The 17,227-nt window shown below is 40.4% G+C and overlaps 1 protein-coding gene across 1 annotated transcript in view; it reads left to right on the top strand.

Moving 5' to 3' along the window:
* Nucleotides 1-17,227, top strand: part of DNAH11 (dynein axonemal heavy chain 11) — a 3,435,931-nt gene that overhangs the window by 751,529 nt on the left and 2,667,175 nt on the right. Inside the window, exon 10 of the mRNA XM_086939827.1 lies at nt 7,123-7,264. Coding sequence (XP_086795953.1) covers nt 7,123-7,264 — 142 coding nt within the window. The remainder of the gene's footprint in view (nt 1-7,122; nt 7,265-17,227) is intronic.

The following is a 17,227-nucleotide window of genomic DNA, read 5'->3' as shown; positions in this document are numbered from 1 at the left end:
TAGTTTCATTTCTGCGTTTGGCATATGTTAGAATAGACAAAGGGAGTTTGGGGGGAAAAGTGAAATTAAAACAGAAAAGAAATGATTGGTGTTTGACAACATTCTACACAGAAAACTAGGGTGCATGTTTTTGTTTTTTTAAAGCATGATTGTTATTGGTTATCAGACCATGATTGAAAATAACATTACGTAGGATAAGGTAGTATATCGAGAAGTCGAGCACACTTGCTGTGTTTTTTAGCAACATTGTGTGATGAACTTTTGCGTTCTTCGAGAGCCAGTATTGCTTTTTTGCATGAGTAGATGCTAATTTGTATATGGAAATGCAATCTGTTTTGGATTTTGAAAGTGAGAATAGATTTCACTGCTCTGTCTTTCAAAATGCAAACTATGTTTGCTATGGGAGGGTGGGAGTCGTGAGAGTCCTGCTCTGTCAAAGCAAACAGCAGTATAGCGGGGGTAGGCACCCCGGGACTCTGCAGGAGCCAGTTGTAGTGGTTTCCAGGGCCCTCAAGGGCACCAGGCAGAGGGCCATGCAGTCTGCCTTATGTAATACACAAATTCCCGGAGGTGGTAATTCTCTGCGCTTGAGGGGGGTTGTTGAGGGTCACAAACTTGTAATTTTGTAGGGGGGGTTTGGATGCAAAAGTGGTGTAAGGGGGTTGTAAATCTGGTACACGGTGTTTTGTTTTACTGTGCTCTGTGCTCTGTGCTTTCCTTTCTGTCATACATAGGATCCAGGGTAAATATAACGGTTTCTGTACAGCAAGTAACTTTTAACCCTACCCCCAAACAGCTTTCTTCCTGTTAATATAGTAACAGTTCATGGAACACTTACGTGAGCACAGAGGTTATAGGTTCACCACACTATGTTGCTAATGGCGTTGTACTTCTTATTCCTTTGAATTGGAACTGTAAGTTGTAGCTATACACTCTGGTAAAGATCTTGAGAAGAGCTAGCCTTAGAATTATACTTCAAATGATAAATATAATTTCTATTGTGGACTGCTACCCCCCTAAAAAAAAGACATATGTACATTTTTTATTAACTTTTATTAAAACAATAAATAATTGGAAGTATAACTAAATGATAACAATAAAATAAATAACTAGAACCATAACTTTAACAAAACAATATAACAAATAGCACATAATATGGACTTCAATATAAGTAGTGGTGTTAATCTGCAAAACAAAAAAGAAAATTAGTGTTTAAAATTAGATTGATGTGACTAAATTACAAGTCAAAGTAACACTTGACGATATTTTCTATTTTTTTAATGTGTGCAGTGTACCTGATAGATTTCACTTATCTTATAGGCTTGCATTCAAATGGTGTCTGTATAGAAGTGTCCAGTATGTCATATTTATATTACAGATAAACAGGTCTTTAAAATGATTTACAGATGAGTCAGAATTATGTGAGAGATTAAGTCATTATGCAGGACAATATTTTTTAGGGCTTATTAACAAAACTTTTGTGCCACTTTTGTGTTACTTTTCTCATGTTGAAAGTGACGAAAAAGTGGCTCAAGGGGTTTGTAAATAAGCTCTTTTATTTCTAATGCACTTAATTGGAAGTATTGTATATCTAGGCCGCTCTGCTTACCTTCTGTAAATACTGTGGCCAACATAGTTCACAACTTGAACTCCGCTTTGGTTTGTTACTTGCCGGATATGCAAGACTGCTTTCAAGAGGAGACCCCAATAAAGAGTACTGGTGTGGAACTGCAAGTATGCAGAAGGACTTGCAGACTAATATTTTCCCCAATTTGGAACCCTTTAAGAGAAAAAGTAAGAAGGTTGGGAGCTTTGTATGCCATCCTAATACCTAATCATCCAATAGTTATACAGAGATCCACCCTGTATCAGACTCATCCGTACAAGTCTGAATTGGACATTATCTGATACCAAAAACCCCTCAAGTACTTATATCTGTTACTTTTTACCTTCGTCAACTACTCATATTGAGAGTATTTACCTTAATGTTATCCGTTAAAAATGTGTGAATCTGCATGGTTCAGACAACTAGTAAATGCCATATTTGAGACATCGGTGTAATCAGCTGGAAGAGGAGGATATACTTTTTTCAACCTCTGCAATTTGCTGCTGATTTATGTAACATTCTGCAACTGAAAAAAAGAGTTAAAAATGTATATGTTTTACATAAGTCCAAGATTGATTTTAATGTACATAAAAATATTTGTTCTCAATAGGATTGGGGTTGAAAAGCAATCATCAGAGGTTATATTTGGCAAGCAAAATAAGAAAAATCATTGCATTATACAAATGTTAGGCCAAGATTGGTCACTCACTTCATTTACAAACTCCTGGCCTTGATCTGCTAGAACCCTTTTTGGTCTTCCATGATCTAGAAATTGAGAAATAAACATCAGGAAAAATTGAAAGACATGTGTTCAAATAAAAAAATTCAAAACAACATTTTCACTTTGTATCTCAAGTGCAGGCTGAAAACGTGTAACGAGCATTTAAATGAGGGTTTCAGAAACAAACGTCTATAAGACTATCACAATGGAGATTTACATTCTATTAAAAATATTTATAGAAGCAAGAAAAATTATAACACACATAGTTCAATTTCAAATCACATATTTGGCCAGTAAAATCGTGAGGACATGTTTTTATTTGTTTTCGTGATACCAGAATGCCCGCTAATTCTACCAAAACATGAGAACAGCACAGTTATCTGTCTGCAAACACATGAGATCGACAAATGCTTATCTCAGAATGCTTTTCAATCATGAAATGTTAAAGTCAAACCTGATAACTCCATTAGGTTCATTGCAATTTTCAGCTGATAGCATATGGAGAGCAGTCAGTGGATCTGATATGTTGAGTGTTGACAACCATCTGGTATAGTGCATGAACAGGAATAAACAGCTTGTGGGGACCAGTACATCTCATGGTTGAGATATCTGTATTATGAGATAGAACAGGGGACAAATAAAGTTTAAGGTTTTTAAAAAACATGGAGAGCGTGCTAAAATTCAACATTGGTCAATTGATTACATGTGCAGTGCTTTGTGAGGAAATAGCACGTGGGGCACTACTTACAAAATTGAAGGTGGCAGGATAAAGTGATTTGCCTAGAAACATCGCCTACCAAGGTAAGATATTTGAGGTATAAGAGCTGGAAATCGTGCGAAAATACACTATTGCCGGAAACATTACTTTTGCAATGCAAGGGGCACATCACGTACTACTTACACGAGAAAAACTATATTGCATTATCTTGAACAGTACACAGCACACTGATGCGGGAAGGGCCACGTGGCGCTTGGCAAATTAAAGAAACGTGGCAGGATTAACTGATTTTCACAGAACAAAGGATAAGAAATCAAGTTTAACATTATTAAAAAAATAGAGAGCGTGCTAAAATACAACATTGGCCAATCGATTACATGTGCACTGCATGGGGAGGAAGCAGCATGTGGCGCACCACTTACAAAATTGAAGGCAGCAGGATTAAGTGATTTGCTCAGAAACAAAAGCTACGAAGTCAACTTCACTGATATAAAAAAGTAGGAAAGCGTGTTAAAAAACAACATTGTCGAATCAAACAAAAATTTGCATTTACGTGGTATTTAAAGATCATTCAGATTAATGAATTAAATTATTCTTAAAAAAAGTGCTCACCTACGAAGAAGTAGATACGAACACTATCAATGGCTGTGACTGCGGAATAGGAAAAGTTTGGGAAGATTACCAGGTTATAAATGCGTTGAAGAAGGATGATTGGTTGTGCATGATGTCACTGGGTGTGAGAGATGTGATTGGGAATTTTGTAACTGAGCATGCTCAAATAAAATGATGCACGTTACAGGTACATAGCCAGACGGTGTGACGTATTGTGCGCTTATGTAATAATAACACAGATACGCTACCACAAACGTGCATGCGCAAAGTGAAGGCAACTCTTAGGTGGTACATACACAGATGGACTTCAAATGTCGATAGAACACCGGCTCCCGTGGGAGGCGGGGAGCCAGTGGGACAGTGGGGGAATTTAAGACCCTTGCACGGTCCCCAACAGTAACAGCCATAATGCATTTTTAAAAAAGGCTGTCCCCGGGGAATGGGGTCCCAGGGGCCTTGAAGTGGCTTCAGTAGGGGGCTATGCAGCCCTCCTCCATAAAATAATAATATATAATTAGCCATGCCCCGGGGGTGGGGACCTCAGTGGCCGGAATTGACCACCGGATGGGGGGCACGCGTCCCCTTGCCATAAAAAAAGGGAATACAGATACTCTGCTTATTGTCATCGTACCATAAGCGCAGCCTTCCGATCACGCACTGAATGCTAATTGACTGTCAAGTGCTTGTCAACATTCTAAACTTGAAACTGTTGGCAGCCATTTTATGCCTCGGTAGAAGGGAGGCTGAAAAAGCGTGTGAAATGTGTGTTTGAAACGTGAAAAGGAGGAAGGTAGATGCACCCTGACCCTCTAGGTCTGCTCAGGTGGCTTCACAAGGACCCCCTTGGCCCCAAATTGAATTTTTTGTTTGTTGGTAAAATCGCGAGGTGCGCGTGTGATCCTTGCATTCTAGCGATATTAAAAAAAAAGAGAGACTTGGGCTTCTGCGTGTCTTTAGTAATTTGCATTCTTTCAACTGTTTAGAGGGGATGCAGCAGTGCTGGATTCAGAATCCAACCCTCAGAAGGAAAAGTAATTTAACACTATTTACCTGCTGAGTGAATTTCCTTTCATAAGCTGACATTGACTGGTTTCAGTTGTAAATTCTTCTAAGTGTGCAGTTTCGGAACTTTAAAATATTCACCTTAAGTCATCCGAAGAACGAATTCCGATTTATTCATTTGTTATCAAGAGAGAAACCAGTGCTGCATCTTTTAGCCCAGCACTGACCCTGAAAAGTAGTTCCAAGCATACTTACAAGTAACTTGTATTCCCTTCCATAGGAATCCCATTCCCATTCCTATAAAAAAATGACCACACAAAGTAATGTAATTTAAAAAATAAAATATCTAAAAATAAATAGTTTAAAAAAAATTGTAAATCAGTATCAAAAAAATAAATGTAAGAATAAATATATTTAAAAATTGTCATTTACAAAACCTTTAAAATTCACTAAAAAACATAGGTTTCAGACATTTTATAGTTAGGAATTAGCATTTAAAAATCCTGAGAAATTCACTGAAAAAACCACAGGTTTCAGGGGTGTTCTAGTTAGTTGGACATTTCACTCTTGCAAAACTGTGTTTTTTTCAGTGAATTTCTGAGGTTTTTTAAATGCTAATTCCTAACTAAAACATGTCTGAAACCTATGTTTTTTTCAGTCAATATATATATATGTATATATCCTTTGTAAAATGCATCACCACATTTATTCCGAGATTCTGTTTGATAAGCACACCCAGAGGTTTGGTGGCCAGAGACTCTGGGACCTCTTCCTCCACCCACATCGTCTATCAAAAATCTAGCCATTGGGCTTGACTCCCTCTCTTTTGAATCTCAAGTAAGAACTCTTGCAGGCTCCTGCTTCGGTCTCCTTAGAGGCCTCAAACCTATCATAGATTTTTTTCAATCTCAAATTCGTCAGGTGATTGTTAAATCCCTTATTTTGTTGTGTCTTGACTATTGCAACATCTTGTATTTAGGTTGCAAGAATTCCATTCTGAGGAGGCTCCAATCAGTCCAGAACGCTGCAGTTGGCCTTCTGTTTGATCCTTCCAAGTTCTGTCCCTTATCATAACTTCTTCTAAAGCTTCACTGGTTGCCAATTGAGGAACACATCCAGCTCAAAGTTCTCAGCACCACACATAAGATTATGCACTTTCAATAGCTCCTGTTCTCTCACAACTTATGCTGCCCTGCTCTTCTTTCTGAGCTCTTTGCTCTACAGAACTCAACTTGGCAGTGATCCCCCGATTTAAGAGCAAGAAATTGGGTGGGCTCTCCTTTCGGTTGCTGACTCCTATCCTTTGGAACAGCATGCCTCATGGCCTGAGGGCAATTCAGAATCCTTTTCGATTCAGAAAAAAATGTAGCTATTTGCATCCCAAGTCCCCTGCCAGTCTCTCTGTTCCACTTGCTAAGTTTCTGGTTATTGGGTCCAGTCCTGGGAAGCCCCGTTTCTGGGGCAGCCATGCAATCTATAAATCATACATATTAACATTTGTAGCCCGATGTGTGACCCGCTTAATATTCACTTGCATAGTCACCCTGATCGCCTAAATAAAATACAACGTTCTATTATCTTCGCTGCAGAACAATCAGTAACCAGGTTGTGTGCCATAACTGATAGAATTGCTTAAAGCCTTTAGAATTAGACAGAATTATATTTTTCACACCTTTACCTACAGTCCCTTGGTATCTGCACAACATAGCTAGTGATAGACATGATTCACTGATGAGTGCAAATATTACAGGACATGAGACTTTAACTTCTAAGAAAAGATCAATTCATTCTTATTTGTGTAATAAAGGTGTCTGTTTAAAAAAGAACTTCCTTAGAAGGCAACACCTTCAGAAAAAAAGGGTGTAAATATGTATATTTCCCTGCCATGGATTTCTGCTTGAATCTCTTAATACATCCTCGAAAGTGGTGCCTCGGTTAACCTGTTTTTGTTATGCATATTTGTGGAGCGCACTGTCACCCGGGAGGGTATCCTGGCGCTAAATCAAGGACATTTCTAGAACTGGCGCCATTTTTGCTCACATTTTAATCAACTTTATTGTTTAGCATGAAAATGATGCTACACAATTTCAAAGTGAGGTTTACTTTCAAGCTTTTTTCACTGCAGCCAGAAGGTTTTTATTAATTAAAGCACCATTAGTGCAAAGCTATATAATAATTGTAATGTTTCAGTTGATTAACTTTAATTGAGCAATACATTTATTCTACTGCCTATATGATATTAGATATTTATAACATGAAGCCTGTGGTGAATATGATATTTTACAACAAATTTGTAGTCCATTTTATTACTTATTTAGTCACCTAGGTGAAATTCTTAGCCTAAGCAACCAATCAATAACGTCCAAATTCCAATCAATCCGTTTTACCCAGATTTTAGTAAAAATTATAATAAATGCTATGTATTTAGAATACTTATAACAAATGTGAATGCTGTTTTTGCAGGTTGTGGCGATTGCCGGGTATTTTCTTGAGAGACCAGTCATCATGGACATTTTTGCACCAAATTATGTTGCTTTAATCCATATGTTTGAAAATGAGCTTGATAAATGCAAACGCTTGTATGACGATCACCTGAAGCAGGTATGTAACAGACAAAATACAATTTTTGGGAACTATCAGCATGACACTTTGCTACATGTCTACATTCACCACCTTCATTCATTTATTTCTAGAGCATGCATACAACAGGCTCATTTTCTTGAGAAAATGTGCGATGGTCAAAGATGTGGCATTGAAGAAAAAGATGATAGTCTCTTGTGGTATTTTGTCTTCTCTTGTTTTATTTATTTATTTATTTAGATTCTTTTAAATGGCTCTCATGAGATCCTCTTGAACTAATTTCAAATTCAAATGTATGTATCTTTAGACAAAAGTCTTCAAAACAATAAACAAAATACATGGATGAAATATGACATTCCCCAACCCCTCTTCACCCACCTTCTTCTAAACCCCAGAAACCCAAAGAGCCCTACAAAAACTGTTCAGCTCACCCTAATAAATTCTGGCTCCGCCATTCTTACCTTACTGGATCCAATCAGTGTCTCTAGCAATATGGGGCATTTTTAAGAGACACCAGTCCAATGTGCTATATCACATTTATGATCAACCTTTCATATTTTGTTTACGATGTATATTTCTTCAAACACACAAACAGCAAAATATGGTTCTGACCTCAGAGGAAAGACACCATGTCGCTTCTCAAATTAACAACGTTTCTAGTGCTTGGAACATTTTTACAATCCTTAGGCAAATTGACTTCCTATACAAGCCAAGAAGCATCATGTGGCCTCTCTAAACTGAGGGGATTTCAACATTGTTCATAATAAAAACCAATCTGATTTATTCTGTTAGAGATCCTGATCATGCAGCATCCCTATGCAACAGATAAAGCCTACCTATTAACCTTTTTGAAGTTAAAGAAAAAAATGTAAAGGCTCAAGCATATTTATTTAATTTATATTTTTTATTTATTTGAAAGGTTTTATATAGCACTGGCTAGACCCGGGGGTATCAGAGCACTTTACTTGAGCAGAAGCAGTACAGGAAAAACAGTTGATTCATAGAATAACACAGACTGGCAAGAATAATACAAATTAAGTTAAAAACCAATTTACATGAATGGAGGCAATCAAGAAGAGTGACTTTACAAGGTAAAAAAACGCAGGTACAGCTCACAATTAAGTAAAGGGGGAGTAACAAAAATTCTGGGCGGATTAGAGGGTAATGACAATTAGCAAATGTAAATGGTGGGTGAGAACAATTTATGACAGAGAAGAGAGAATAGACAGAGAAACATTAAAGGACGGGATGGTGTAGGGGTAGGAGACTGGGTGGGGAAAAATAGGGGGTAGTGTGAGAGTGAAGAAGGAGATATGTAAAAAAGGGGGGAGTGAGGTGAGAGCCAGGAAGTAAGTCAAGGAAAACCAAAGCAGAGGAAGCAGAATGTAAGGTCAGAGGAGAGATTATGGATGCCAGTATTTGTTGAGAAAGTGATGTGTTAGGTTTTTTAAAAAGCTGAGGTAGGAGGCGTTACGGCGCAGGTCCCTAGGGAGAGCCTTCCAGATATTCGGGCGTTCCCGGAGAAGGAGCGAGATTGGGTGGTTTTCTTTTTTAACAGTGAGGGGACGAGGAGGAGTGCATTAGTGCTTCTCATTGGGTCGGGCTCTGCCCACTTTGTTGAGTTTGTTTGTTGGTGAAGATCTTTGTGCGTAATGCATGCAGTTTTAGTAGAAGCATCTTCCTTTAAAGGGTAGCCAATTAAGAGCTTTAAGCAGTGGCGGTGCGTCCATTGGGGGCGCTGGGGCTTTGCCCCACTAATGCCACAGCATTCAAATTCTTCATTCTACTTCTCCGACACTATTCCGAATTGGAATTAAGGTCGGAGAAGTAGGAGGGACGCTGAAGAAGGTGGGAGGGGGCGGGGCTACTGCAGCACTCAGGGAGTTGAGTGACAGGCAGCAGCTGTGCACTACAGTCACTGCAAGTGCGCATGTTCGTTTTCGGGCTGAGCATTTTTCTGATCAGTCCAAACATGAGCACTAGCCTTCCCCTTAAGAGACGAGGGTTGCTTCATGCCGCAGCTCCGGTCTCTTAATGAGCAGGGAGGATCTCTGCCCTCAACCAATCCTGGCGCTGCTGGAGCAGCGTCAGTAGAGGGGTTGGCAGTGATGTCTCGAGACTCGGCTGTTCCTGTTTGTTGAGAATAGCGCGCGCATGGGACCCCGGCCCAGAAGCAGTCGTCCCGAGCAGAGGCGGCGTGGACCGGATACGTTTTGTTTGATTGTCTTTTAATTTTAAACTTCCCCGGCATCCCACATCCACCCCCCGCATTCCTCCACCACCTCCGCGAGTATTGCTAATGTGGCCGGGATCAGGAAAGCACGAATTACGTGAGCGGCCTGCTCCTGGCATGTATTGTATTGATTAAAAGAACGCAAATAACATTAAGATGCTCGCACTTGCCGGAGTCCTTCTGAAATTCAAGCCCAAATAGGCAAATACTCTTCCTCTGATGTCATGTGTTTAAAAGCCGAGGCTTGCAGTGAGCCTGGCCTGTGCTGCAGCAAAGGGGGGCGCCCAGCGCAGGGATCACAGGACAGGGTCTTACCTAAAGCAGGGGGGTTCCTGCCACAGGGAGGGAAGGGGGATTAGCAGGCTGTGATGGCAGCTGACGTTGCGAAAGAGAAAAAGGAGAAGCCTGCCTTTCAGATTACTGCTGGCATTTCTAACACATGACGACCATTTTGTTGGTATATCTGGAGTTGGGAGAGTGTGAAAACAGCATTACATCACAAGTCCTCTCATCCCCGCGGCTGCCAGGAATGTAGGCCAGAGTGATTAAAAAGCATCTGTGTGTATACAAATGTGAACCTGCAGCCAGCTAGCTTGCTTTCCATATTATAGAGGCCACAGCACTGCAGCGGAAAAACATCCCTATGAAATTTGGGAAGAGGAGAATGGTACTGCCCCCCAAAACAATAAAACCGCAAGGCTGAAATGCCAAACATCTTTTGTAGAAAGTGGACGGATGGTACCCAGTTATTATTAGGGCTGGATCTTGGACCTGTGTTATTGTCAATTCACACATAGTGTTGAATCTTGCCTTTCCAAAACACAAGACACATTAAAGCCATACTATGCCTCTGCGCTGCAAAGCCAGGTGAATTTCCATACTCAGTAACCGTGATCACGATCAAGGGGTTGAAGAGAATTCACCGGTTCAGCACGTGTTCATATGCAAAGCCATACTGTTCAGCTGTTTCCATACATGTACTTACCATGTACAACTACATGCAGTATTCTGTGTACTATGATTTATATTTCAGAAAAAAATCATGCACAGTCTTCTCAACTATTACAGAACTGTGATCAGTATTACAGCATGCACCCTGCCTATGAACAGTTATTTAGTGTTTCCTTGACTAATGGTGGTGGGAGGTGCTGGGTGCTCCGTGGAACACCTAGTTTGTATTTCTGTGTGGTCTTATGTCGTGTTCCATGGCTTGGGTTACATACTTACTTCACTGGGGCTTTTTATCTGTCTTGAGCATCTACTGCTATCTAAATGGAGTCCTATTCGGTGAGGGCTGTCAATTATTTCTAATGAAACTATTACCATATTCTCTGAAAATGGTGGTGTCCTGTTATTGTTTGGGTGCATGTTCTGAATATGTGGTGTTTTATTAGTTCTTGTATACATTTATTTTTGATGTGCAGCCATGCATGCCTATAAAACGCCATACTAGTTTCTTTAACCAATAACCTATTTCCAAAGGTTAAATTAGATCTGCACTGTATTTAACCTCTTGGCTGCTAGGCGTTTTCCCGCTGTGTGCTGGAAAATGCCATTTTAGTGGCACTATGACGAGCTCAGCTCGTCATCAGCACACGACACCCGTGGGTGATGACGAGCTGAGCTCGTCATCAGCATCGAAAGGGTTAAAGGAGTTATTACCCGCATCAAAAGAATGATATGCTATGATTTATGAATGTACTTGTATGTAGCACTAATTTAAAAAAAAACTTCGAATACGCATTGAATTAACAAAAAGGCCCTATGAATTGCAGAAAGAGAATTAAATTAGAGACAATACTTACTGAAAGCATATGACAAAAGTTGTGAAAAACGTGACTTCAGTTTTGAATGGGAAAAAGTGACTTGGCCAACTGTCGGAAAAACAGGACTCTTTCCTAAGTAAATGTATGCACACAACTGAGGCACATGGAGAGGCTGAGGGCTGCTGCCTGGGTCATTCCCAGCACTGTAGGGGAACAGCAGGACAGTCACCAAAAGTCTCAACAGACATCTGACAAGCCCTTCATTCAAGTGCTCGACTGAGCCCACACTTCTCATCTTGGCCCTGCGTCTCAGAAAAAGTGGGTCCGAAGTCCGAACAGCATGTGTGACGCCGGCACTGCACCAAAAATGCTGGGCCAGCTTAGCAAAAGAAAGAGTCCATGTTGCTGAACAAATACATGTCGTGCACCCTTCTCCCATAAAGGGGTTCAGGCAGGATTTTTTAATAAGCGAAATTAATTTTCGATCATTACACACATAATTCAACAGTGCCCTGTCGCACTGCATGCCACGCTCCGCCATGCATCAGCGGCTGCCCTTTAGTTAAAATACTTTTTATCAATTAACTTTATAGCAGAAGACACAGCCCAGACACTCACAGTAACCAGGCCTATTTACCTAATTACTCTACTCAGCTAATAGTATTTGCTCTTGCAGTTACAGGGCTATTCAACCAGGAATGATTTAATACAAAAAAAGCCGATTTTTCAAAAAAGGGGATTAGCATAAGTGCCCGGGAGTCACGTTGCATTTCCGTTTGAAGGAAATGCGAGCTGCATTTTTGGGGGCATTCTTTTCTCAGTGGCAGACTGATGTGTCAGACATTACAGTAATACCAACAGTTATTTGGACCTCTGCAGCACCCTTCTATTCCAATTAGGGGAGGAAATCACTTTACAAATAGCATTTGCATTTTACCGCCATTACTGCGAATGTTTGAGAAAGACTTAAAAAACCGAGTCGACCTTGGAATTTGAACCTCAGGTTACTCGATCGACACATGCCTGATGGAAGGTGTTCCCTAAGCAAGGAAAATCTTGTGTCAATCCTAAAACGGGAATTTTAACAAGATTAAGCAGGAGCATGCGAGATTCTGATGACAAATATTCATTTTCAGAGACTGCTAGGCCTCGACAGATATTTTGCAGGCAGGTGGACACGGGTTTTCAAAACTGTACTCGATATCCAGATAATTCTTTCCTCCTTCCTGAAAAAATTAGGCAATTTTGCCGAAACTTCCTGAGCATGAAAGCAGGCGCAGTATGCTAAGCAATGGTTTGTTAGAATGCACTATGTTATGTGAATGACATTGCTTTATGTTACAAATCTTTTTATTATACTGAGTGGCTTTTCCTTACGTGATGATATTCTGTGGTGTGCTTCATTTTTTCAAAATAAATGCACAGGTTGTTGAGCGCCGTAATGGTTTGCAGGGTTTGCATGGCAAACTTGAAACAGAGCCTTGCTGACAAGCCAGGGGATTGCCCGCACTTCTCAGGAGCATAGGAATACCTTAAACGGGGCCTTGAGGCAGCAGGGGCGTTACGCTGGGGCTTGCAGTGCTGGGAGATAGGGGTTCAATACAAGGTCAATAGTATATGTGATACATATATATTTTGAGCACAGCCTGCAGCACTTCTAGGATAGTGCCACACTCAAATTTGCTTGAAAATGCACCACTTGCCTACTTAGTTTTCAAAATTTTCTCAGGGAGAAAACCCCCTGATCCCCCCTGTAGAACGTTGGGGCTCGCTCGCTTGCCGCAGTAAAGTACGACAATTGTTTTATGCCTCACCACTTTCAAATCTCACCAGCCGCCACTGGCTTTAAGGGCTGGGGAGATGTGGTAAAAATCGTTTACAGTCAGTGATGAGCCTGGCCACTAGGTTGAACACAGATCTAATGGGGGCTAGATGTTCTTTGGGGTTTCTGGTGAGGATAGCGTTACCATAATCAAGTTTTGAGTGGACTAGTGATTGGACAACCCATTTGAAGTAGTCAGATGGAATGAAGGGTTCGATTTTCTTGAGATGTTGGAGAGTGAAAAGAGCTCCTTTAGCCAAGTTTGTTATGTGGTCATTAAGATTTAGATTTTTGTCCATAGTGAAACAAATGATTTCACTGAGTTGGATAAGGAGAGTGAACAATTGAGGGCATTAAGGTCAGTGATCTAGCCTTGGAAGGGGAGCCAGTTTTTTTAAAGAGAAGAGAATGATTTCAGTTTTTTAGGGCTAAGTTTGAGATGGTTGGAGTACAACCAGGATTGGATCTTACTCGGAGTATTGTTTAGATGAAGTACATTAGAGTGGAATCTAATCTTATAGTAGAGTTGGGTGTCATCAGCATAGAGGTGATAGTTGATTCCAGCTTGTTTCAGAATGAGGGTAAGGGGTTCCATAAGGAGGTTGAAGAGAGAGGGGGGAGAGTAGAGCCCCGAGGGACGCCCAAGGAGACAGGTGTAGGATTAGAGAAGCATTCATTGATTTTGATTTGTTGTGTTCTGTGTTGGAGGTAAGAGTTGAACCATTAGAGAACCAGACAATTAAGGCCAAAGCGAGCTTTAAGCGAATTAAGTAAGGAAGAATGGTTAACTGTATCAAAGGGAGCAGAGAGGTCAAGGAGTATAAGTAGACAGGTCTCACCATTGTCAAGGGAGCAGTGAATGTCATCCACTATGTTTAGCATGGTGGTTTCTTTACTGCAGCCTTTTCTGAAGCCGGATTGCAAGAGTTAAGTGAGTTGAAATTGCCTATGTGTTTGTCCAATTGAAGTAGTTCACATTTTTCAAGGGCTTTAGAAAGAAGTGGGAGGTTGGAGATAGGGATGAGATCATTAAGGTCGTTGGGGGCAGCAGTGAGGTTTCTGAGAATGGGAGTGATTTGTCTGAGTTGGAGGGAGTCTGGAACACATCCATTGGCAAGGGAGGTATTAATGACATTAGTCCAGTAAGGGGCAATGATGTGGTTTAGATCTTGAACAAGGTTAGAAGGAAGAGGGTCTTTGGTGTGTGAGGTTCGCTTTAGTTTAGCAATGATATTAAAGACTTTGAGCTCAGTCATAGGATAGAAATTATGCCAGGAGGCATTATATTTCAGCTTTAAGTTGGAAATGATGTAATCGGGCAATATGGACCTATGTCTATAATTTAATTGCTAAAATGATCAACTCCTTCCTAGTTTGGCGCTTCAGGAACCTGGTACTCTTTTGGCCCCCACACTTCCAAACCCCTGTTGAAGGGGTAGAATACCGCTGTCAAAGAAGCACTGGCTCGTTCCAATCTTGAAGAAACACAGCACCAAGCTTAAGCTGCCTTGCAAATGCAACTAAGCTGCTTACAGATGTTGTAGCAGCTTCCGTGTATTGTTGTAAAGCTTTATTCCTCTGTCCTTTGAAATCCTTGAAAGTCAATAATAGGTTTTCTCATCACTTTTGTTTCTACGTTTACCTTACCTCTCCCAGCATGACCTATCCTTGAATGGTATAGTGGATAGGTTTGACACGAAATATACATCTAACTCTCTCACTGGGGTGCCTCTGGGCATCTAAGTCTTTGATCGAGGCAATATCATGCCATAGGTTGTCCAACACCTACTAAAGGGTGTCAAAATAATCATTCAAGTCCACGTTTCCTGTTGTGTGAATACATTTTTGGGCTCAGCTCTGCTCTCTACTGAGATGAACTGTAGCTGCAATATTACAGATTTATTGAGCCTAAACAAGTTTTAAAATAAATCAGATGCAAACGTTTTAATGGCAACCCTCATCACAGAGATACTTGAACAGGTATGCCTCAATGCTACACCTTGGTTTCTGAGATAGAAACCTGCTCCAACTTCTGTTCTGTCACAGATTTCACAGGACAAACCGTCCGACAGAAAAGCTACAGCTTCAGGTACACTGCCATACAGGCCCAGTCTGTAGTTTTTCAGGTCGAACTATGTTTGCTACACATCAAATTATCACTTTCCCTGCATCTGGAAGTGGAAATCTGGGGAGGTTTGCATTTGGGTGCCACTGCTCCTACAGATAAATTTACTTGTGAACTAACTTTCTGAAGAGCCATGACTACTTTCCCAGGTCCTTTACTTGTCTTGATCAGAGAAATTTAAGGATTTGGGGGGCCCTGGGCCAAACATATTTTGGGGGCCCCTGTTCAGAACAGCTTTGAATTTGATTCAAGTTCAGCTCTTCCATGCCCTCTTTGGCTAGGTCACTGGCAGTGCACAGGTACACTCGTCCAGATTCTAAATGTCTTTACATCTAATATTCAGGGATAGTGATGTGTGTTTTCAATATTTTATCACAGTTCACTAATATTGTTCCAAATAATCTCTGTAACAGCCTCCCATTCCTCATATGTGAGGCCCTATTTTGATCTAAAGAAAAAAATGATGACTGTTACATGAAACATAAACACACTTTCTCTGCAAAATGTCTACAATAGACTATCGCCCATCGCCCACATTAAAGATACATTGAAGGAAAACTGTATTTAAAACAATCACTTTAGAAATAATTAAGTGTCATCGGGGCAACACTCTGCATAACAGATCTGGCTCTATCAGGGGCCCCCCTGAAAGTTTGGGGCCATAGGCCAGAACCCACTTTGCTCATGCCGTAAAATATATCTGGTCTTGATCTGACTCTTTATCATAGGGCTGTGCCAACGCTGCATAGGGACCCCATAGAGGCCTCCCTCTGTTTCACAAGTTGGGAACTGCTAACCCAGGTCATTTTCCAGAGGGTGCTGGGTCCTCTCTTTGGACTCTCCCCCTGAGCAGGAAATACTCATTTGAGTACTTTAGAATTGACAAACAATTGCACAATGAATGAAGCCTTTAAAACACTGCCTCAATATACAGAACATCTCTGAACCCGGTCAAGTAGCAATTATTTCCCAAATTACTTTAAAAAAAACTTGAACTTAAATGTTACTTTTAATCTTGGCTGATATGTATGTAAAAAGGGTTTTAAAATGTTGGATTGAGAAAATGTCTTTTATATAATGATTTTACTTAATAAAACATACAAAATTATAATTATTATAACTCATTCAACTGTTACTGATCCAAGATGTTTTCGGGAGGCGTGCTGGGTCCTTTATTGTTTTGATGTGGGCGCTGTGCAAGGTCCCCTCTTTATACATACGTGGATTTATTAGTGGCTTGCTGATTCTTGCTGTGACTTAGGGCCTCCTGAACTAACTTGCCCCAAATGGATGGTGTCTATTCATCCTGTACTCTGAAAGGGCCTGCTGGTCTCTGTCCAGGCGCTGTCAAGATCCCCAGGTCAATGGTAAATGGAGTACAGATGTGTTGCTCTTATTTTATAATAAAATAAACACGTTAACTTATTCTAGAATGCAAACACCAAAACCTGAACTGGATAAGCTACTCACAAAGTGCAAGGCAAGTGCAGCAGTGTAAAGAAAATGAAAGAAAACTGAGCTTATGGCAGACCGGGACCTACTTATCACATCACCTTTAGAGAGTGAGGAAAGATATTTGTAATGATCTTGCCTACAGGAGTATTATTACTTCACCTGAAGACTGGAATAAATGGGCAGAGGTGGCTCATGATGCTTAATAGAATCATTTACTGCCATCAGCACTAGCCTTTATTAAATAGCAAACCCAATTGGTTTGGCCTTAATGTGCTAAACACATGAACACACAGGCAATTACAAATGGTGTTTAAGTGGATTTTAACACAAATGGCTTTTCCAATGCAGTGAATAAAGCAGCAGAAAAGGAATCCTCTCTGTATGGAATATATATAGGAGTACATAACTGCATGTGACAAACACCATGATGATTACATGCAATTTTCAGATATAAAATAGACCCTGATGTATTCTTGTGGAAGCGCTTCCTAGGAAGCAAAATGACGCATCAAGTAGCCAATAGCTTCAGGTGTCATGGTAGTATTCTTCTAGTTGTAACCAAAGCCTTCTTTTTTTCCCAAGAATTC

The sequence above is a fragment of the Lissotriton vulgaris genome, chromosome 10 (genome assembly GCF_964263255.1).
Source record: "Lissotriton vulgaris chromosome 10, aLisVul1.2, whole genome shotgun sequence".
NCBI classification, from domain to species: Eukaryota; Metazoa; Chordata; class Amphibia; order Caudata; family Salamandridae; genus Lissotriton; species Lissotriton vulgaris.
The sequence above is the reverse complement of the archived record's forward strand: the minus strand, read 5'-3'. Positions and strand labels throughout refer to the sequence as shown.